Source organism: Chrysemys picta, chromosome 2 (genome assembly GCF_011386835.1).
Source record: "Chrysemys picta bellii isolate R12L10 chromosome 2, ASM1138683v2, whole genome shotgun sequence".
In the NCBI taxonomy this organism is placed as follows: domain Eukaryota; kingdom Metazoa; phylum Chordata; order Testudines; family Emydidae; genus Chrysemys; species Chrysemys picta.
The window spans coordinates 32,716,339-32,739,697 of record NC_088792.1 but is presented as its reverse complement, the minus strand read 5'-3'; the positions used below and the strand labels follow the sequence as shown (position 1 = coordinate 32,739,697).

The window sequence follows — 23,359 nt, the reverse complement described above, 5'->3', positions numbered from 1 at the left end:
TTTATAATCCTATTTAAATGGTCTCCATTTAAATCTATGTATCTCTGAGGCATGGGAAGAGAGAATGAGCGAGCAAATTTTTAAAGGTTGTACAGACATAAGACCCGTTGACAATGTAGCTCTTGGTAACCAGCTACATTAAACCTAATTACACCATTATTCTACCAGTATCCCTTGGTTACATCATAGGTTCCATCAAGATAGCTGAAGCAATTCAAAATAGCTGTGTCGGGTACTGGTTATAAACCTGTTGTCCCTCAACATGGTTACACCACAGTACCATCTCAGTGTAGATGGCACATACCAGCTTTTAACCATGTCCTTGAATCATGTTAAAGTGTTGGTCATGTATCAGTCTACATTGCAAGATGCAACAATCCCTCAGTTATGTTAAGGAACACCCATTCTGTATCTTGGTCCCCTGAGACAACTCACTTCAGTGCAGATGGGACCGAAGGCTGTTTCCCCACTAGGAGCAAATCATGGTAGCTTCATCTGTGTTTAAATAGCTACTAGCTGGTTTCTAGCACAACTTCCCTGATAGGGTTGTTTCTCAGTCTCCTAACCTTACTGCACTATTGACTGCTTACCTCCCTAGTGCATAGTATGGTTCTTCAATATTTGGGGTTCTGTGCTAGAACCCTGCCTGCTATAAATGTTTAAATGGGATTGTATCTAACACACCTTTACACCCACGGTTTATTCAGGAAGATTTGGTTTTTGCCAGATACTAGGGGAACCTTTACTACTGTTTGTCACTGACATCAGAATATATTGCTCCACCAAACATTTACTTAGGTATGTCTGACTTTTGCAGTGAATGTGCAGTTTTTATAATAACGCTAAGGTCCAACCCATGTTTGTTACAATATGTTTTTGTAACCCTTTTCCTCTTTATAAGGTACTTTATAAATGTTAAACTCCATACTCCCCTGTTAAGCAGGTAAATAGGTCCATTCTACAATCAGGGAAACAGAGGCAAAGAGCTTGAGTAACTTGCCCAAGGTCACAGAAGAAGATGCAGCCATAGTCAGGGTTAGAATTTAGTAGTTCCTGGCTCAGTCTCCTGTGTTTAAACCACTTGAACCACATATATTTAGTTGTCACAAAGAATATTAAAAACTTATTGGAACATATGATCTCTGTACTTTTTCTCAAGACTTTAAGTTGGCACCATTTTAGGCATGCAGCTGTACATATTCATTCAACTATAGAATCTAAGACACTACCATTTTCAACATCAAAGAGTTGCGATAATGATACAGCCATTTAAATGTTAAATATTAATACATGGCCTCTTTACTGTGCTTTTCTTCTCTCATAGATTTTGACAAAGAGAATTCAGTCAGATTTAAAACCTCAAAACTACTCCAAAGAAGGAGAGCATTAAGGTAAAACATTGTAAAATTCCTTTTATCTGTCCAGTTTCTTGATAGTAAGATAATAACCTGTAATAACCATTTGAATCTGTGTTGCTTCTGATGTTTTTGAAAATTATTCTTTGCCCTATAACAACTTGACAAAAAGCTATGTATCTGAACTGGGTATTCAAAGCTCTAAATGCCTGTTAGTTAGGTGTTTTGGAGTAACTTATTTAAGCATTTGCTCAACAAGACTCTACTACATCAAGTACCTCTTTTTTTTTTTTTCTTGGCTCTTTCTCTCCACCTTTATTGTTCCATGCCCCCTCATTCTTTGTGCATTGTAGAGAAAAAGGGGAAAGGGAATAGGAAGACCTTAAAGTGGGCGACATAGGAGAAATCAAAATGAACACCTTAGAGAAGAGGGACGTAACTGTGACATCAAAATCTTTCCCTATCAAAGAGCAAGTGGAGGAAATGATGTAAGGAGAGAATGAGAAACAAGAACCATATGCCCAATTTGTAGGGTGGCAAACCTATTTTATGATGGTGTATTTTTGTTGTAATATTAAATCCCGAAGAAAAATATCGCATAGTAGATGGGAGGAAGCAATGGCTGAACACTGTTGCCGATGGGATTTGAGTCAAATTGCTGTTTGCTTCTGGATATGTAACTAGGTTAATGGAGCAGCTAATTCAAACATTACATGCTACAATGGCAGGTAAAGTTTTCAAATGTTAATCTCGGTTGTCTAAAAACAACTGCCTGCCCAAAAATTGTCAGAGGAGAGCAGTACAGCTAGTTTGATTATTAAATTCTCTCCTTATGCAGCACAAAAAAGTGATTGCATTTAAAGGAATAAACTAAAATATGGAGACTAGGAAATGCTACCAGACACATTTGACACGATTCGTGTGGATTCCTGAAGATTATTTTTTTATTAAACTTTTCACTGGGGAAAATACTCCAACAATTTTTATCATGTCTGGAAATAAACAGGAGCTTGGGGCACCCCATGATCTTGATCAGGCTTCATGAAATATAATTACAAGACATCTTCCAGCCAAGGACGTTGGATGCATTTCTTTTTTCTGAATCCTGCGCAGAATCCAGATATAACAGTGGATTTGTTAAGGAGAAAACAGAAGAGAAGGTGATAAAATACATTTTTCTGGCTGAAATTGAAAAAGTTAAGAAAGGCAAAACGTAAAAATCCTGAGTCTGTGCCATAAATCATTTTAATACTAAAAACTGAAGTGTTTAACAGTAAAGTACACCAACACGAAAGTTTGTAGTGCAGCTGCCCAGAATCAGCACCTAATCATATTAAGTTACTTTTTTAGCTTTTTAAGCTTTTGGAATGGGGAATGAATATTGCTAGAATGTGGGAGTAGGGGGAGGGAATTTAAAGATGTCTTTTAAATACTAGATTACGTATAAATCAAGAGACCACAGATTATCTGACCCAACAGAAGCAGCTAACGTTGGGGCTGCAACAGCTCTTCCAGCAGAAAATAACTAATGGAGCAAAGAAGGGAATCTCTAAATGTTTTCCCCATCTACAAAAAGAGAAAATCAGTGAGAAATAAATGAGTTGTCAGCATCTTATTAAAACCTTTGCATCTAATGACCTGTAGTACTGAAACCATAGTTCTTAGTTACCATGATCTCACTAATTTGAGTTCAATTGAGCTTGCAAATAAACATTTGTGTTTAATGTTGTTATAAGGGGGGGATTTGTCCCACTGTAGTAGGGGAATTTCTGTATGTATGCAGTTCACCAGCTGAACCAAGCAACAAAAGGATCTCAGTCCCTCCCCGACTCACTTCATCCGGTACCTGCCCACCTCGACTTTCCCTCCCAGCCATGCATGAGCAGGACTCACACTATGCAGAGAGGACTGAGCTCAGGGGTTCCTTCACGTTTACCTCAGTCTCTCTATGGGCAAGATTGCCAACGTAGTTCAAAAATAAGGGACTGTTTTCTTAGCACCCTCACCCCATCTCCCGATATTATTGTTAAGAATTAATAACCAGTACTCACCTACATTCCCTAGGACGATTTCTTGCTGTTTTTGCAGCACTCAGCAACTCCCAATTTTGCTGTACGGAGATGAAGAAATAAGGGACTGTTGGCAACCCTAAACTCTGCGCGGGGATGAGGGTGCCCCCACTCCAGGATACTCCTAACTCCCTTGTTACCCTTTTAACCCATAATCACTGCCATTCACTTAAACACATATACAGTTTATTTACACCACGCTGTTTCTTTGGCAATTAAAGAACACCCTGGAAGCACTGTGAGGAGATGGCTTGGGTAAGGGTCAAGCAGTCTCTAACATGCAATAAATTTTACAGTAACAACAAATTTACGAGTCCGGCAAAATCTTCCTGGACCTGGATGCGCTGCTGTGAGGCTGCTGGTGTGGCACTGCCCCCAGGATTGGCCTCTGTGACAGAACCCGTTCTGCCCTCCTGTCAGGCCACGTCCCCCTCTGGCACTTGATGCCCTCCATCTCTTCCTAAACCAGCACTCATGACTCTGCTGCGTGAGCAGGAGACCTGCCCCAGTGCGCTCTCTCTCCAGTCTGTTGCTGCTCTCTCCCCAGCTGTGTTCTGAGCCCTATCTTATCTTATCTATCTATCATTCTGCCCTGGCAGCCCCAGCTCACGCTGAGGAAGGCCGAGGGTTCTTGACTCCCTCATTGACCTCCCCCCTGCCCCACGCTGATCCAATTGGTGTGGAGCGCTGGCCTCCCCCATTAGCCCTGGGGACTGTCAATTTCAGGATCCCGAGTCCTCTTTGGCCATTTTCCTTTCTCCTGGAATTGGAAAAGGGACAACCAAAAATCCCCCCACAGATTTCAGTCAGAGGTCTCTCGCGTAGTGATAAGTCGTAAATGCATCTCTACTTTTTCAGGACTACTGTATTTCTTTATGCCACATTCTTTGGATAAATTGTATTGCTCTTTAAAAACAATATCTTCCTTTTTGCCTTTTACTATTGGTATAGACGTGCTGTCTGGGTAAAGCAGTAAGGGGCATTGATTTGATTAAGTAAATGTTTTTGAACTAGTCAGATGGCAGCATGATGAATAAGGGACACATGTTCCCAGAGCTCCCTCGGCAACTTACTACTAAACCTGCCTTAAAATTCTTTATGTGAGCTGAAGCTACCTAACTGGCATGCTGCCACACCAGCTTACAGCACACATGGTCCTATGTAGAAGATCTTTAAAACAACAACAAAAAACTTCAGGCCTTGAGACGGGCTGAGGAAAAGCAGAAAACCCACAGAAGGTATAGTGTCCAGTATAGGCAAGGGCTTAAGCCCCTTGAGTCAAAGGGGGATGTAAGCACATGCTTAATTGAAATGTGCTTTAATGCTTTCCTGTGTCAGGAGTCTATATAGAACTAAACTCAAAGTATTATCTTATTTCACATGCACTATGGCAGCATAATCAGTGTTGTCCATGATACTACTAGCCCTATGGCCGTGACTCTCAACCTTTCTAGACTACTGTATCCCTTTCAGGAGTGTGATTTGTCTTGTGTACCCCAAGTTACACCTCACTTAACAACTACTTGCTTACAAAATCAGATGTAAAAATACAAAAGTGTCACAGCACACTATTTACTGAAATATTGCTTATTTTCTCATTTTTGCCATATGATTATAAAATAAATCAATTGGAATATAAATATTGTACTTACATTTCTGTATATGGTATACAGTGTAGAGCAGTATAAACAAGTCATTGTCTATATGAAATTTTAGTTTGTACTGACTTTGCTAGTGTTTTTATATAGCCTGTTCTAAAACTAGGCTAATACCTAGATGAGTTGATGTACCCCCTGGAAGACTCTGTGTACCCCCAGGGGTACGTGTACTCCTGGTTGAGAATCACTGACCTAGGGATTCAAAAGTCATGAGTCAGGCTGACACCCAAAGATTAGTTTAAGTAAACAGATTTTGAGTTTATTTACCTTTATGAATTTTGAGTCAATATTGTTCACGTTTTCAAGGTTTTCCCCACAATCATGAGGGCTATGAACTTTTTAAATGAAAGCTGGGATTCTCTTGTAATCAAACAATGCTAGGAACTGTGGCTTAAAGAAAATGGCACATCATGAGACTCACAATAAAATCAGGAGAGTTTGTCTACACTGGATACATGGAAATATACAGTGAGCTTTTCTTAGCTTCTGGCAGCCTAAAATGAAAGCCAGACTTACCCCATTTGCTGATGGCCACAGTATGTTTTTTGAGGCATTAAATTGTTTTACTCCATGCTGAGGTACAGATTTCTGTTATCAACGAGATAATGGGAATCTGAGCATTCAACTTGCTATTAGCTTTCATTAGCAATTAATGCAACTTGTCCAGCCAGCCCATATAGTAATTTCATCCTCACTTGTAGGGCAACCCCTCGTGCCTAGCTGTGGCATTGTGGGAGACTTTGCCTCTCGTGCACACATCTCGTGATCACTTCGTTGGCCCAGGAATGGCCAGGCCCAGCCCCGGCATCTTCTCCTGACTTTCTTCTCCGAGTCTTCTGAGGCTTGGCCATGTGCAATGTAATTAAGCCAACCTAAACCACAGTGTACTGCAAGATCTTCTGTCGACCCAGCTGCCACTTCTCAGAGAGGTGGAGTTAGTACAGTGATGGAAGAACCCCCTCCATCACTGAAGTAAGTGACTATGTTACAGCTGTGCTGCTGTAGCGTTTCTAGTGTAGACATACCCTGATTCTCTCAATAGACCTTCCTAACTTAACATAAGGGATCTCAGTGCCAACTGAAGATGTCTAGATGGTAGAACACCTTTATTTTACATAAAAATGTCAAATAATGCTAAATATCTGTATTTCAAGAAATATTTTTCTCACGTAAGTGGACAATCGAGCCTTTTTAAATTTTTTTAAACAAGAAAAGATGCTGGATGGCCTGTGTTCTAAAAGCCATGTTAGATCTATAGATGTATGCGTGTGTATCTCATAAATGTCATATTAATTGTACCAAAGGTGTTCTGTTTAGAATGTGTCATATAGTACCGAAAAGATAAATATAACCTGCCACATTGTATGAAATGTTAACATTAAAGTTATTTATAAGGAGTGGTTTTACCAAGACTGTTTCAGATATAAATTAAGGCTGTCAAGCAATTAAAAAAAATTAACCTTGATTAATCGTGCGATTAAAAAAAATGTAATTGTGATTAATTGCAGTTAAATAATAGAATAAATAATAGAATACTATTTATTTAGATATTTTTGGATGTTTTCAACATTTTCAGATATATTGATATCAATTACAGCACAGTATACAAAGTATACAGTGCTCACTTTATTTCTGATTACAAATATTTGCACTATATAAAAAAAAAGAAATAGTATTTTTCAATTCACCTAATACAAGTACTGTAGTGCAGTCTCTTTATCATGCAAGTTGAACTTACAAATGTAGAATTATGTACCAAAAAAACGTGCGTTCAAAAATAAAACAATGCAAAACTTTAGAACCTATAAGTCCATTCAGTTCTACTTCTTGGTCAGCCAGTCACTCAAACAAGTTTGTTTACAATTGCAAGAGATAATGCTGCCCACTTTTTGTTCACAATGTCACTTGAAAGTGAGAACAGGTGTTCGTGGCACCGTTATAGCCAGCGTCTCAAGGTATTTACATGCCCGATAGGATGACCAGATATCCCAATATCTCCTTAAATTCGGGGCTTTTTCTTATATAGGTGCCTATTACCCCCCACCCCGTCTCGATTTTTCACACTTGCTGTCTGGTCACCCTAATGCCAGATGCACTAAAGATTCATGTGTCCCTTCATGCTTCAACCACCATTCCAGAGGATATACATCCATGCTGATGATGGGTTCTGCTTGATAACAATCTAAAGCAGTGTGGACCGATGCATGTTCATTTTCATCATCTGAGTCAGATGCCAGCAGCAGAAGGTCGATTTTCTTTTTTGGTGGTTCAGGTTCTGTAGTTTCCACATTGGAGTGTTGCACTTTTAAGACTTCTGAAAGCATGCTCCAGATTTTGGAAGGCACTTCAGATTCTTAAACCTTGGGTTGAGTGCTGTAGCTATCTTCAGAAATCTCACATTGGTACCTTCTTTGCATTTTGTCAAATCTGCAGTGAAAGTGTTCTTAAAATGAACATGTGCTGAGTCCTCATCCGAGATGACTGCAACATGAAATATATGGCAGAATGCAGGTAAAATAGAGCCGGAGACATACAATTCTTCCCCAAGGAGTTCAGTCACAAATTTAATTAACATATTAGTTTTTTTAACCAGCGTCATCTGCATGGAAGCATGTCCTCTGGAATAGTGGCTGAAGCAGGAAGGGCATACAAATGTTTAGCACATCTGGCATGTAGATACCTTGCAATGCCGGCTACAAAAGTCCCATGCGAATGCCTGTTCTTATTTACAACGTCACCAGAAAGTGAGAAGTGCTCAGCATTATCTCCCATAAATGTAAACAAACTTGTTTGTCTTAGCGATTGGCTGAACGAGAAGTAGGACTGAGTGGACTTGTTGGCTCTAAATTTTTACTTTGTTTTGTTTTTGAGTGCATTTGTGTTTTTAAAAAAATCTACATTTGTAAGTTGCACTTTCACAATAAAGAGATTGGACTACAGTACTTGTAATGAGGTGAATTGAAAAATACTATTTCCTTTGTTTATCATTTTTACTGTGTAAATATTTGTAATAAAAAATAATCCTATAAAGTGAGCACTGTACACTTGCCAAAGCCTGGCTTTGGTTTCAGTTTCTTTACCCTTTCAGAGGTGTACTACTTATATTACGTTAAACCTATTGTAGCACTTATATTGATTTTGTTTACTGTACTGCTTCCATTAATTGTCCCATTAATGGGAGTCTGGCCTTGTTTCTGTGTCTCCTGAAATCATGGCAAATACGCTTCTTTGTGTCTGTATGTTAAGGTATCATGAAGTAAATCTCTATATATCTTGGCTTAATTTGATCTGTAGCTGAAGTGTTCACAGCTCAGTAAACCAGATATTGTTTTCAGTTTTCAGAAAGAATTTTCATTTGAGGATAAAGAAGAACTTGCTAATAGCACAAAGGACATTGATGCTAATCTTTTAGCAGTGCTTCCAAAAGGTAGGTAAAGAGAGTGTGTGTGTATGCACATTGGGTAACAAAACTTAATATAGACAAATGCAAGGCACAGTTGAAACTAATAATAGGCACACAGGGCTTGTAAATTAGTTTTCACCTCCCTGTGGAGGCGGTATTAATAAGGGAGGAGAATGATATAGAAATTAGATGCTCTTTTATATAAGTCATTTGTTAAATCGTTGCCTGTGGAGTTCAATTTTGTTTACCTAACTTCAAAAAGATCAGACAGAAGCTGAAATTCAAAACTTCCAAAAGAAATTAGTAGAGCTAGATGAATACTTAGTACAGGAAAAGAACTTGCTTAAATTTACAAAAGAACTTTCTTTGGTTGTGTTTGCAGCCTTTTTCTGTTCATCTTTAGCAAATATCCAGGTCGCGAGTTTCCTTGTATAAATACTCAGTGAATTTTAAGCTTATGTACTAGAATATCTGCACAGGGCCCAGTACATCTTATTTCAGATGAGAGCCTATGGGGGCGGGCAGGAGTGGGACAGTGTTCCCCAAGTCCCTATCTCATGCAGTTAAACAATCCAGATAAGCATGTGATGGCAATCTTTGTGCCTAGAACCACCCAAGCAATTATTTGAATGTGATGAGAGAAAAAAAGTAAACCTAAACTTTGCAACTAGCCAATAAATGCCATCTAAGCCTAATTACCCTAGGAATGTTGCCTCTGGCAACGCCTGTGCTTTCTAGCAAGGGAAATGGTTACATTTCCTGCTCCTTTAGCCATTCTACCTTAGGCCTTGGCTACACTCGCGGATGCACAGCGCTGCCGCGGCAGCGCTGTGAAGCGCGAGTGTAGTCGCGCCGCCAGCGCTGCTAGAGCTCTCTCGCAGCACTGCAAGTACTCCACCTCTCCGAGGGGAATAGCTTGCAGCGCTGCAAGCGAGCGTGCAGCGCTGCAGGCGCTGATTACACTGGCGCTTTACAGCGCTGCACTCGCTGCGCTCAGGGGGGGTGTTTTTTCACACCCCTGAGCGCAGCAAGTGCAGCGCTGTGAATTGCCAGTGTAGCCAAGGCCTAAGAGATTTAAAACACCACTAGCTTCTTCAATCCTGATCACAAGTTACTTAATCAATTAGGGAGCCGTAAAAATGCCATGTGACACCTAACACATTTTACTGTGGAAGAAACTAGGAAAAATCCAGATAAATGGAAATGTCTGTCTGCTCACAAATAGCCCTTTTCTGTTCAAGGGCTAACTTCATTAAGTAAACCAGTGACTTGAGAATAATAGTATGTAGCAGGAATCAGGAAGTCACCCACACTCCAAAGCATAATATTGCAGGGCTCAGGATGTTGGTACGCTGCATTCATTCCTCTTTCTAAAGATAACTGCACTTGCCATGGTGAGACAAGATAGCATGGTAGACTGGTTTGTTGCATCATGATGATGCCTGCGTTCCTCCATGCATACAGTTGGTGGCAATACATTTTAGAACGGAACACTGTTTCCCAGCATGTCATTGTCAAATAACGTGGCTGATCCTGCACTCTTTCTGTAATCACCTTTGTGGTGTAAAATCAATATGCATTTTTTGATGTGGGAAAAAAGCACACATTCATTGAACTGGGCACTTTTTGCAATAATTGAGTAATATAATAGAAAAAGGTATTCCTCAAATATAGAATATAAGCTATCCGTAATACTACTGAGCTGTAGCAATCAATACCCCCTCAGCCTCTTCATATACTGTACCTTAATCTTTACTCTCCAAGGAGGGAAAAAACATGCTTGGAAGCTTAGTGGATTGGACTCTGGCTGACCAAGAAGGGAAACAAGTTTGGAGTGAAAGGGCCTTTATTAAAAACACTGTGTCAGCAACTGCCTTGTACTTAAACTGATTGAACCCTCCAGCCCAAGAAACTCTTCTGATCATAAATGTGTAGTTTAAATGTCATTTTATCCTAAAAAGTTATGACGTAACAATGGCATTGAGGTTCCATTCTCGCTATGCACTAGGTTTTCAATAGGGCTCAGCTACCACCAGCTCTTTTTAAATTGCATAGAAACTACACCTCTACCCTGATATAACGCTGTCCTCGGGAGCCAAAAAATCTTACCGCATTATAGGTGAAACCACGTTATATCGAACTTGCCCCCCCCCCCCCCCCCCCGGAGCACTGCTTTACCGCATTATATCCGAATTCGTGTTATATAAGGTCGCATTCTATCGGGGTAAAGGTGTACTTACCCTGTTTCCCCGAAAATAAGACAGTGTCTTATATTAATTTTTGCTCCCAAAGATGCGCTAGGTCTTATTTTCAGGGGATGTCTTATTTTTCAATGAAGAAGAATACGGTACACATTTTTTTGCCTTATTATCGGGGAGGTCTTATTATCGGGGGGATGCCTTATATTACAACGAGAGGCAAAACTGTAAGTAGGCCTTATTTTCGGAGGATGTCTTATTTTCGGGGAAACAGGGTAGTACTAAGTATCTTTTTGGACAGTCTAGCTCTAGGTATCACTGACTTTTCAATATCAGATTTGTTCAATTTTCAAATGAAAAGATGGGGGGAAGGGAGGTTTCTAACTGCCAGCTCAGCAAACTCATTTGACACTCTAAGAGTCAAGTCTGGAATCTTTTATACTACCTCTAATTAAAAGGTCTTCAGTAGGAATTAGGCTCTGGGACACATGTGCAACCCTGTTATCCATAAGTGGGTCAGCACATGTCCTTGATGGCATAATCTGAAGATGATGGGAGTTTCCTAGTTATGTCTGGTATAATTTGGCCTGTAGAGCACCATAAAACCAAAAACATTTATTAGTTTATTGGATTTTCCTCAAAACAAAGAGGTTTAATGCATGATTTTAGGATTATATTATGACATCTATTAACTGTAAATGAGGAGTGATGCTCTGGCGGGTGAATTTTGATCTACCAGTCTGACCAACCAAGTCCATATGCTCATCCTCTGAGGGAACTATGAAAGGTTTAATTATTTTTACTCTTAAAACAGAGCTGTAAAAATGCCATGTGACTTTAAATCTTACATGATTGGATCCTCTCATATCTAAGAGATTTATAGCCAAAACATGAAGGTGCTGCTACCTTAGCAGGAAGCTTGTTCCTTCCTGAATTTTTTAGGATTTTCGAAAAGCATCCAATAAGAATTAATTTTTTTATTTTATTTTTTATTTGGCCTATTATTTTTTGTCCTTGAATGACATGTAGCTGCCTTGGAAGATGGGTACTGCATCTGCTGAAATGGTCAGTTTGGTATCACAGGGTAAATCCTGCTTGGAAGATTGATAGCTATCAAAACGAAGATAACTTCTGAGAGTCTTCAATAGAGAATAACCCATTTAATGTCCTAACCAAGATTCTAAAATAGGTTCTAATGTCAAAGGCTTGAGCTGTTGCTGAGGGCATAATGACTGTCCCGCTTAGCTACAACACAGACCACCATAACTATTTATGTACTTTATGCCAAAACAAAGTAAATTAAACATTTTACACTTTACAGATGTTTCTCTTTTTCCCCCTTTCCCAAGTGTTGCACATTTTTTGAGTCATGCAGGGATAAGTTCCCCACCACTACTGAGTTACTAATTGGTTGAAAGCAATATTACCCCCAAACCTGCCATGTCTGTGACTATGTGCGACGGTGTAATTCTGTTTGGTCACAGAACAACAAATTAGTGAACAGGCAGGGCCTTGGCATCAGTGCACATAGAATTGCAGACCATAGTAAAAAGAGAAACCCAATTGGATAAGGTTGCAAGAGTCAACCAGCGTCTTTAGAAGAAAAATGTATGAGCTTCAACGTTTTATCCAGCAAATAACAAAACCTTGCAGTAGCAGACTACCTGCCTATTTTTAAATATTTCCCAAATAGAGAGTATGAGTGTGTGCGTAATCTGAAATCTTTTTTGGGAAAGTGCTATTCAGATGTTGTTCTACATACCTGAGCAACAAATACTGAATGAATGCTTTAAAAAAAAAACAAAATAATGTGGGTGTAGGTGAGGAATGGATTAATTAAAATCACTGATTTTAACTATGACTTAAATCAGCAAGCAGGAAACCTTAATTTAAATAATCAGTTTGGTGCTACTTAGTTATTTTCCCAAAGAAATATGGATTTTTTTTCCCAAGGGTTGAGCACAATTAAAACACATTGATTTGCAACTTAATATAGTCTTTACAGTAAATTTTGGTGCTTTATTTTACTGACAAGGAAGATGCATTGTATCTATACACATTTATTTAAGCATATATATAACTTGCATCTATTTAGAGTCTTAATTTTTCAATTTTTATGATAGAAAACGTTGAATGATTAGTTTTTATTTACTAGATTAATTTTGTATTTGTGATTTGTATAAAGCTCTCTTTGGCTGGAAATTCAAATTCAATTAAACATTGCACAAAACCAGTATTTTAAATTTTATTAGTTTTATTTAAACTCTCTTAAATGTGCTGATGAAGGAGAAAAAAGTTCATCAGAAATTTGATCTAACATGTTTTGCATTTAAAACTGATTTATTTTTTTAAAAAAGGAAGTATTCTCTGTAATTAGTGAATAGAACTGATTATTTCTGGTCCTCCAGGATTTTAGATCTAGTAGATCTCATCTTCTTCAGCCTAATTTTTATTCATAGTTTGGAAGGTGGGGGGGGGAACGTCTCTGCTTTTTCAACTCCTATCATTTTCTAAATGTTGAATGAACTAGTCATTGAACTGAACTAGATGAATAAACTGAAATGGAAAAAAATTCTCTGCAGCTACAGAAGAGGCTACTGCTGTCAAAAGCAGGTTTAGCACTTAAGCAAACTCTGATTCCAGTTACCTACCTTCATGCCATTCGGTGATTTGACTTTCTTTAAAACTTGGGAACACACATGTACTGCTTAATATTTTTAAACAATTTAATAGATTTAGTAAATTTAGGTCTCAATATAGGTTGTCGTAATTTTAAATTTAATTTTAAAATTAAAAAATAATTTTACATAAAAATAAACCTGAATTTAATTTAAATAAAGTCAGATTTTAAAAAGTCTTTTTAAAAATAATCAATTTTTCTCCATGCTAACTTTGAGAGAAGACAGCCCATAAAACTTCCACACTCGTTATCCAGCTGTCGTGGCCTTGTGTTTAACATGCAGTGATCGAAAACAAAAGAATTCAACTTTGCTAGGGTTCATCCTTTCATAGTCAATGTAACTTAAGCTGTGATGCCTACAGAAAACTTGACAACTGATAATCAGCTGGTATGTTGAGACCACTGCCTCTCATGCTGATTATTGTGTCATTGTTTCTATTTGCTTTCTCTGTCAGTATCCACCTGTTGTCTCTTGTCATCTACTTAGATTGTACGCTGCTTGTGTTTTGTACAGCACCTAGAACAATGGGACAGTGATCCAGGACCGGGACTCATAGGCACTACTACAAAACAGTTGGAAAAAAAAAAAAGTTGATTTATTTTATTGAACCTCATGATCCTGTGTTTAAACACTATCCATTTCTTTATGGCCACAGAAAAGGAAAGTTAACACATTCCACTTACGTTGCAACCCACATTGCCTATTATACAAAGCTATTCTGTAGAATATTTAAAGGTTCAACATGTCAACATGTTCCCCTAACACTCCCTGCCGCTCTCTGAAAATAAACTAAAATTTTTTTGAAGCAAACTATACATGGCTGCCCATGAGACTGTTCCAAAGTCCAATATTTAAACCAAAGATTGATGATAGTGTACACTGATAAGTGTTAGTCCTACTCATGCTTTCATACAGAAATCCTGCGACCAATCTAAGACTTTGTGATCAGTCTAGTACACAGTGATTAATATATTTTTCTTTTTAAAAAAATTGATGGGATTGAATCCCACACTATTACTGCTGTAACATTTTTACACTAGTTGGTATCAGATCATCCTGACCAGTGATATCCAGGATATACTGTCGATAAAGTTACAGTATTTTGTTAGTTAATAGTACAGTATTCCATATGCATTACATTTCATCCATTTTAGTTTAATTTTAAAGTGAATTTTGGTGCTTGAGGGAAGCTCTATTAAGAGCACTGAGGGCTGAGAGATCTGTCCTTCAAACAGGTGCCTTCTTGTACAAATTGCCTGGAGTGCCCTGCATATGTGCTTTGATCCTGGTCTGATTAGATTACTCTGGACCAATATTTAAACTCTGCACTCTTCATATTGAATTTGACCAGGGAGGCTAATATTGGAGATAACTGGGGAAATCTACCTAATCTTGAAGAATATGCATGCTGTGGCAAACCACAACAATGATTTTTAATGGTGGAATGGGAATCCAGCAACTGACTTTTCCATTTTCCAGGGATTTCCTTTTTTATTTTGAAGTTGCTTGTTTCCGTGAGTTACAGTTGAATCATACAACTTCTCTCTGTGATGCTATCACAAATGACAATCTATTATATTGATAGCCTCACACGAGAGTCTTCTATTTAAAACAAAAAACAAACCTGCACACCAAAAAACTATCAGCATAAACCCTGAAAAGCACAAAAGACACACAACTGTAACATATCGTTTTATGTATAGCTGTGATATATGTCAAGGTCAATCTGAACACTACAGAACAAGTGCTTGGACCATGTTCTGGAAGTTCCTGTGCAACAGTCTTCCACACCATTTTAGCAACCACTGATAACTCATGCACCACTAGGATCATAAATTCACATCTTGTTCCCCTTGAGAGCGACATTTCCAAACTTACAGGGGGTGGAAAGGCATCTGGTTTCTAGCACTAGCGGTTGACCAAAAAACTGGTTGAGAAAATCCAGTGGAAAGGAAGGAAGTGAGGGAGAAGAAGCCCCGTGCAATTTGAATAGTGCATATTGTAATGACTGTTCTTATGTGCCGCCTTAGCTACAAGGACTAAAGCTAGAAATCTGGTAAGCTTACCTTTGCAGCAGTGTAGAACATTCTCTTCCTGTTCTAGCAGTTCACAAGATGTCAGGCCTCCCCCACTGGTTCAGGACTAAATAGAGCAAGTCTCATTTTGGCCCGCTTTAATTTTCAATCCCTGTCTAAATGAGCTCAGAATAAAGGCTAAAGGGGCAAGAGGTGGTGGAATGCTTTAATACAGTTGCCTTTCACTTGCAGAGATAGTTCAGGTATGCTGATAGGTATGTTCATCACCCATATTGTGCCATGCAAGTTAAGTCCAAATGTGCATTCATGTTACTAAATACTGGTAGTATGTTCTAAAACCTCTTCAGGGACTTAATGCTGCAATAAAATTGAGCTCTTGGTTGAATGCCAGCCTTTATCCTGGAAGTAAATATTTTAAAATATGGTTAATCTTGTCCTTCCATAAACTGAATGTTTATTTTTATGCTGATTTGTTGATCATACTTGCTATGGGCAAGACCGTGGGTTGACACTGCTATGTTACTAACCAGACCACATTTCTATAATACGTCAGTCTGTATATTTATGGAATACAGTTGCAGCACCTAAACTGAAGTCATGTGAAAAGAAGTAAATTACCAGTTTTATGTAAAACAAAAACCTAACCTTTACATAAAGAAGCAGCAAGTCTTTTAAATATCAGAGGGACGGTCAAACCATTCTATATTAAAACCCAATCAAAGGTCTGCATAGTGACTCAGCTTTTAGTCGTATACTATTGCAAGGAAATCAGGCTTCTAGCTTCTCACTCCCCAGCCCCTGTGGACGCATACATGGAGTTTGTTGCCTGGTGAAAAGAAATTGTGCCATATTTATTTATATAGCATCTTTTTGTTCAAAGGGGTTTACAAATGTCAACTGACACTGTATATGTAGGGATTACTTCACCCATCACTGAAATGCTAGTGAAATGATAGGAGATGAAATGTGATAGTTGTCTAACAGCAGGTAACACTATTGAACAGTTTAGGATAAGAAGTAAATATTTATGCAGTTAAAACTACAGGGGGAAATTATTTAAGCAGACTGTAACTAACAAAGTAGGAAAATAATCAAGGTACTGGGGTTAACTCTGGGAACAGTTGGTGAAAAGTACTATGTGGTCTTTGGCCACAAGTCATCAGGATTCTTAGGGCTTGTCTAGACTAGGATTAAAGGGGTTAACTTGGTGTGTTTTTAAAAACTTATTAGCCAACACATTTAGTTAATAGTAAAAATACAAGTGTAGACAGACCAACCTGTATTAATATATTAACTGGTTGTGATGTCACCTAAACTACCCGCCAAGATTAACCTCAACCAACTAAAGTGTTTACACTAGTGTTTTAAAACACGTTGACAGGGTAAATTGTATTTTAACATGTTCTTAAAATACCATGTTTTAACCCTAGTCTAGATAATTTTTTAGAGGACTCCCTTGTATTTACTACAGTATTGGCAAAATTGTGTTTTAAGGAGGTTAGTAAGCGAGGAACCCAAATAGGAAATGTTTACCTATATGTGACTGGTTATGTGAAAACCTACTTTTCTAGACCATCCCTTGCTTAAAACAGAAGCATATAGACATCCTGCTGTGATGCCTGAGAATTCCTAATGTATAAAAGATACACTGCATCTTTTCTTTTTTCTTTTTAGTTTCAGAATTAAGAAAACTCTTTGAATCAAACAAGCAAAATATTTTGGAAATGAAAAGGTAAAACAGCCTTTTGTCTAACTGCTGTAAATACAAATAATTTCGTAATAGAATTATTTTGTGACCTCCGCTAGAAACTATCTCCAAATCCTTAGGTAACATTTGCACATTTTCTTCCATCTTTTGCAGGAAAGAGAGGATCGCCAGACGTTTAGAGGGAATTGAAAATGATACACAGCCCATCCTCCTACAAAATTGTCCTGGATTAGTTACCCACCGTTTACTAGAAGAAGATACACCAAGATATATGCGTGCAACAGACCCATATAGTCCCCACTTTGGTAAGAAATACGTTTACATATATATATCTCAAACTAACATTGCTGAAGTACTTCATGCTTGCTATGTTATCGGACTTGCAGTAGCAGATACACAGTTCTCACACGTAATGGTTTACTTTCAGAGAGAACGCTGTCACAAGATACTGTATATGCTCGTTCATAAGCCAAATTTTTTTAGTAAAAAAGGGAAGCACCAGAGAATGGGGTCGGTATAGAGAGGGAGAGGTGGGACACAGCCCCTCCCCCCAACAGAGGGAGCAAGGAGAGGCAGCCCAGCCAGCAGAGCCAGAAGGGAAGAGGTGGGGTCAGAGTCTCTCCGCTTCTGGCCATGCTGCTCTCCTCCCAGCCTCTAAAGCAGCTGCAGCTCTGGGGCTGGCAAGCTGCAGCCGTGCCGCTCGGCCCCGCCCCCCAGAGCAGGCTGTGGCCGCGCCACCCGGCCCACTGGAGGATGCTGCGGCCATGCCGCCCGGCCCAGCCGACTGGAATGTGCTGCGGCCGCGCTGCTCGGTCTGGCCCGCTGGAGCAGGCTGCGGCCGCACTGCCCAGCCTGCCGGAGCAGCTCCAGCCAGGTCAGAGATATCCTCCCCTGGCCCTCCCCAGATAAGGTGGGAAAGGATGGGGAGAGTGTGGGTGTCCCGGGCTAGGGGGGTGGTCACAGGGGTTACTCCCCTGACTCACAGCTTCTCCCCCACAAAAAATTTCCCCACCAGTTGCTGTCCCGGCCCGTCAGGGTAAGCAGCTGGCGCGCTGAGACACTTTGTTTACTTAGGTTTACCTCTGTGCCTGCAGACGCTCAAGGTAAACAAATCATCTCGCCCGCCCCCCCCCCCAGCGGCTTATCCTGATGGCCCAGGAGCCAAAGTTTGCTGACCCCTGAATTACAGGGTCGGCTTATGAATGAGTTATAAAAATTTTCCATTTTTACTTATCCATCTTGGGGGGGGAGGGTCGCCTTATAAACGAACCGGCTTATGATCGAGCATATATTTAAATTGCTTTTCAGTTTTCTGTTTGGCTTTGATTGATTTTTGTACAGTATCTCTGTTCTTCCACTATTTTAGAAAGAGGCACTGGTTTTATTTTTAAAACTTGTAGGTTATTATAAGAATTCTAACTTCCTTTTGAAGGTGAAATACATACTCAACATTCAGGAGCATTTATTGCACGTTCCTTGTTCATTTGTAGGTGTTTTGGAGATGTCAGTCAAGTAGTAGAGGGTTATTTCGGAGTAGTTCATGGGAGTATCCATAAACAGTTTTGCTAGTTCATTTGAATTGCAAAAACCTATAATAACTAAAAAGTGTCGCTATATACGGTTGAAGCCTGCTTACTGAATGGCAGGTGTGATGCTCCAAAGAGATTTGAATAATATTTTTAATAAAGTGTGAATTCAGGACAAGTCACTAATCCCTCTTAATTATTCTACATACATACTTTTTGTAGGAAGATCAAATGAAGAAGAGGAAACTTCAGATTCTTCTGTAGAAAAACAACCTAGGTCATCCAGGTATCGAGCAGAACCTACAGGAGCACATTCAGAGCCTACATATAGCACAGGAGCCATGGATACCCAGGGACTTGAGTCAAAAGCAGAAAGAATAGCTAGGTACAAGGCAGAGAGGAGACGCCAGCTAGCAGAAAAATATGGATTGCCTTTAGAATCTGAGGGAGATTCTGAATATTTATCCAGATATACCAGGGCAAGAAAAGATCCTGATGCTGGGGAAAAAAAAGAAGTAAAGAGCGACAAGCAGGAGGATGAAAGCAAGGAGTATAGTTCCCTGTACTCCTCTATGTCTGAGAATAAGGAGTCATGGACTACTGCTTCTGAATCAAAGGAATATTCCTTCCATGAAAAAGACAGCATTCCAGATAGAGAGGAGCTTTCAAACTTGGAGAATAAAAGAGCACAGGATGTTAGTGCTCCTGGACAGGCTCAGGACTTGTCATCAGAAGTGGATGGTTCTGCATCCTTTTCATATTCTGAACAAGAATCCTCCTTTAAGGAAGTGCCAGTGTCACCAAAGCAAACTTGCAGGGTATCCCTTTCCTCACCAAAGCAGCCAGTTTCACCAAGTCATTCACACAATGACCAGCCCTTGTATAGTGACACCAGACACGGGTAAGTATGCTTTTTCTATATTGGTATCCTTTGACCTTTATAAAAATCTCTACAATACAGACAAGACTTAAAGATGGTGTACCTGAATAAACAAATTCTCCACTAGTGCTAATGTCTTCTGTGCCTTGAGCTGAGTTCTTTTTTTTTTGATATTTAGATACTCATTGTCATATCTTATAAAGCTGGATTACTATGCTTACATGCAATAAGGTTTTACACGTCCATTGTGTGTTTGCTGAGTGTTTATTAGATTGAAGCTATTGTATCAAGAAGGTCCTTTTATGAAAAGAAACTATCCTTTTTAAAGAGATTTCTGGAGAAATTAAGAATGGGGATGGTTACAGTACTACATTTGCTGCATTTTGAAAATGTGCATTTACTGTTTGATCTAGAAAACACTTTCAATTTAAGTGTATTTACTTCAAATTCAGTATTTTTTTTTTTTTTTAGTAAAAGCAAATTTTCTATATTATTATTTTTCTCTCTATGTAGTGTTTTACCAATATTAAATAGAAGTAGCCTGTTTCCATAGCCTGCAAATGAAAGTCTTGAGCTAAAATGTACGTTGGATAGGTTGAAAAGAATTGTCTGACCATTGTAAAAAATTAGGGCCATGGGATTTAAGCAAATTCTGATTCTGTTGGTAGTCCCATACATCATATAAATATTCTTTTATGAGATCCTGCATATGTTAAGTTCCAGAACACTTGAGATGTAAACTTTTCCACTCTGTCCTCCCCACATAAGTGATAAGTTTTCACATACACTTATGACTCGAGAAGTCTGATATCTGGTGGATCGGAGATTCAAACTGATTTCCCAGTCTTCATTTGAGAGCAGCAGCATAAGAGTGCTCATGTTACTTTGAGGTCTGAGAGCCATCAAATGCTTTATTGTAGCAAATGAAAACAAAGTCTGACTAGTAATTCTCTAAATACTTCATCTTCGAACAACTTCTCCTCCTAAAAATATGCAGCTTTAGTTGTTTGGCTCCCTGAAGGTTAATGTAAGTGAAGGTATCACAGGCTGTAAAGAAACAAGATGAAATGGAGACATCCTGTAACAGTAGTTTGACAGTGTACCATCTAAAAAATGGACAGTAAGCTGTTGTCAGTAAGATTTAGCTGTGCTAGGTAATCTTGACTATTTCAGAATAATTTACAAGAACTAATATAAGTGAAACGATTTGTGAGGATTATGTAAATTTAACCAGCGATGGGAAAAGATTATTAAAATCAAGTTACTTTGATTTAGTATATCGTATTTTCTTAATTAAGTTATTAAATTAAAATGAGAGAAGTAAAACTCCCGAAAGTCTTTAAATTATTCCTAAGTTCCTCATTTCATGGTATTTATACACCTTTCAAGTAGTGTAAGGAAAGTCTCCCCTATCCCCTCCAAGTGAAAGGCTAATACCTGTAGTATGAATGTCTCTTTTGGGGTTTTCCTTTTCCTGCCAGTAGATGGATGCAGCCAGCTATCCATTACCCATATTCAGTAAACTTGTGCAATTTTGCTTATTTCCCCTTTCTGTTTCACATAGGACAGGACTGATGATAGTACAGGCAGTCCTTGACTTTACAACGTTCAACTTACAATGAATGGCACTTACGATGTCTCTGAATTGACACCCTGATTTGTCTTATGACAATTGGTTTCAACTTTACGATGCTCAGTCCCGCAGTGGAGTAGACTGTGGTTCTGAGTTGTAACGTTTCGACTTCCGATGCAATTTTCAGGAACCAATTGCGTTGCAAGTCCGAGGACTGCCTGTACTTCTACTATTTTAGAGTCTTGAAAATTCAACTTCCTTTATGCATCTGCATACAGCTGTCTTTGGACACTCCACTTAAACAAAAGTCTGAGAGGAAAAGTGCTCATCTAAGGGAGCTATCAGGAGAAAGTTGACAAGACTGAGACTGCGTTATTATATATGCAAATAACTGCACTGCAGGCTTTTGACCAGCTATTCCATTCTACTGAAATGTTTCAGGGAGCCTAGTCCAACAGAAGGTCTCAGCTGAGCACTGCACACCTCTATCTCAAGCTTTATTCAGTTAATCTAAAGATAAATCACTCCTGACTAATCCTATTACTAATAGGAACAATTAAAGTGTGAGCCCCCACGACTCTTCCTTCTCTGGTTTATAAATCCCTGAAGCTAAAGGAGTGGACCAAATTCTAGCCTTAAAAAAGGCACAGAGATTAGACTGTTACTCTTCAAAGCCAAGAACCTGTCCACTTCAATTTGAGGTTCTTGTTCTCCCCTGTAATAAACCACAGCAAACACCCCGAGTGCATATAGCCATGAGGAGACACTTTTAGAATAACCCTCTCTTCCATGTTTTTTACCACTTTCCAGCTCCAGAACATGTTATTTGGACTTTTCCACCACTGTAGGATGGTGGGAAGACCAGGCTATGTTCCTGGTAAAACAGTATAAAGATCTTTGTGACCGTTTGAGAGTAGAAAACTGCCCCTAAAAAGCAAATTATCTGTATTTACCTGAGGTTGTCTTATCTTGTTATTGTTTTGTTTCCTGTGGGTTTCGCCCTACTCTGGTCTGACTTAATCCTTTGAGTTTAAATAGGCAGCAATACAAAATTGAACAGGAACACTAAGGCTACGTCTACACTACAGCCTATGTCCGCAAAACTTATGTTGCTCGGGGTTGAGTATTTCACCCCCCCTCTTCCCCCGAACTACATAAGTTACGCTGACATAAGCACAGATATGCGCGGCGCTATGTTGGTGGGAGAGCTTCTTCCGCCGACATCACTTCTGCTGCTCGCGGACGTGGGTTTTTTATCCCAACGGGAGCCCTTCAGCATAGGGCATCTTCACCACACAGGCTGCAGCACAGGAGTGCTGGAACAATTTGTATAGTGGGGGTGCTGAGAGCCATTGAACCAAACTCTAAACCTTGTATATTATGGAAACCACTTCAAGCCAGGGGGTGCGGCAGCACTCTCAACACCTGTATTGCAGCGGCGCAACTATACTGTTACACCTTAGACATGGCCTAACGCACACAATATTCAGAAAACTAATGTGAATGTCTTCCAGTTCATCATAATCGGCTTTAAAGAAATCAGAACTATTTTTCAGAAATACTTCTAGTTGTTTCAGGAGGCTAAATGAGCTGTTGTCTCATGCAGTCTGTTCTACTAATGTTGCAATGTTGTATTCTCCATCAAGTTTGATTATGCAAGGTATGAATAAAAATCAGCTTGCCTGGTGTAGAGCTTTGAAAATCAGAGTTTAAAATGTCAGTGTTAGATTCTTTTAACTTTTGTGTTCAGCTGACTTAAAATTTAAAAACAAATACAGCTTGTGACTTCCTGTGTTAAGAAGGTTTGATTTTGAATTCTATTTCCATCATTGAGAAGGCAAAACCTCCACAAAGATATTCTTTGATAGTCTGCATTTAAAAAAAATAAATAAATAGTGTCAGATTAACCTCACATTTTTAACATAGTTTTACCTACGTTTGACTGCTCTTTTCAAAGGACAGGAGATTGAACACAAATGCTTATTGCTCAGGCCTATTGTGATGAATGCCAGAATACATACTAACAAGCTAAGAGGAAGTTGTTGTTTCAAAGCAACCAAATCTCTGCTGGGTCAACGCCCCATGGAGTGCTTTGAAAGGCTTTTCCCACCCTTTTGTGTGAAAAACTCTTTGGTGATCTTACTAAGCTGAAAAACAAAAATTGTTTTAACAGTAAGGGGTAGATTTCAAATGATAGATGTGGAAAAAGTCGTAATTATGGTTGAGGTTTCAGACTGAATATTATAAATAGGCAGATTTATTTACAGTACCT

The 23,359-nt window shown here is 39.0% G+C and overlaps 1 protein-coding gene across 50 annotated transcripts in view; it reads left to right on the top strand.

Annotated features, from left to right (window-relative positions):
• SVIL (supervillin) overlaps positions 1 to 23,359 on the top strand; it is a 208,705-nt gene that overhangs the window by 116,983 nt on the left and 68,363 nt on the right. For 42 of the 50 annotated variants that reach the window (XM_065586854.1, XM_065586847.1, XM_065586839.1 and 39 more), the window contains 5 exons: positions 1,325 to 1,391; positions 8,418 to 8,509; positions 17,075 to 17,132; positions 17,262 to 17,413; positions 18,857 to 19,535. In XM_065586854.1, coding sequence (XP_065442926.1) covers positions 17,125 to 17,132; positions 17,262 to 17,413; positions 18,857 to 19,535 — 839 coding nt within the window. In that variant the 5' untranslated portion in view covers positions 1,325 to 1,391; positions 8,418 to 8,509; positions 17,075 to 17,124. The remainder of the gene's footprint in view (positions 1 to 1,324; positions 1,392 to 8,417; positions 8,510 to 17,074; positions 17,133 to 17,261; positions 17,414 to 18,856; positions 19,536 to 23,359) is intronic. The other 8 variants (XM_065586825.1, XM_065586824.1, XM_065586841.1 and 5 more) reach the window with 2 other exon arrangements.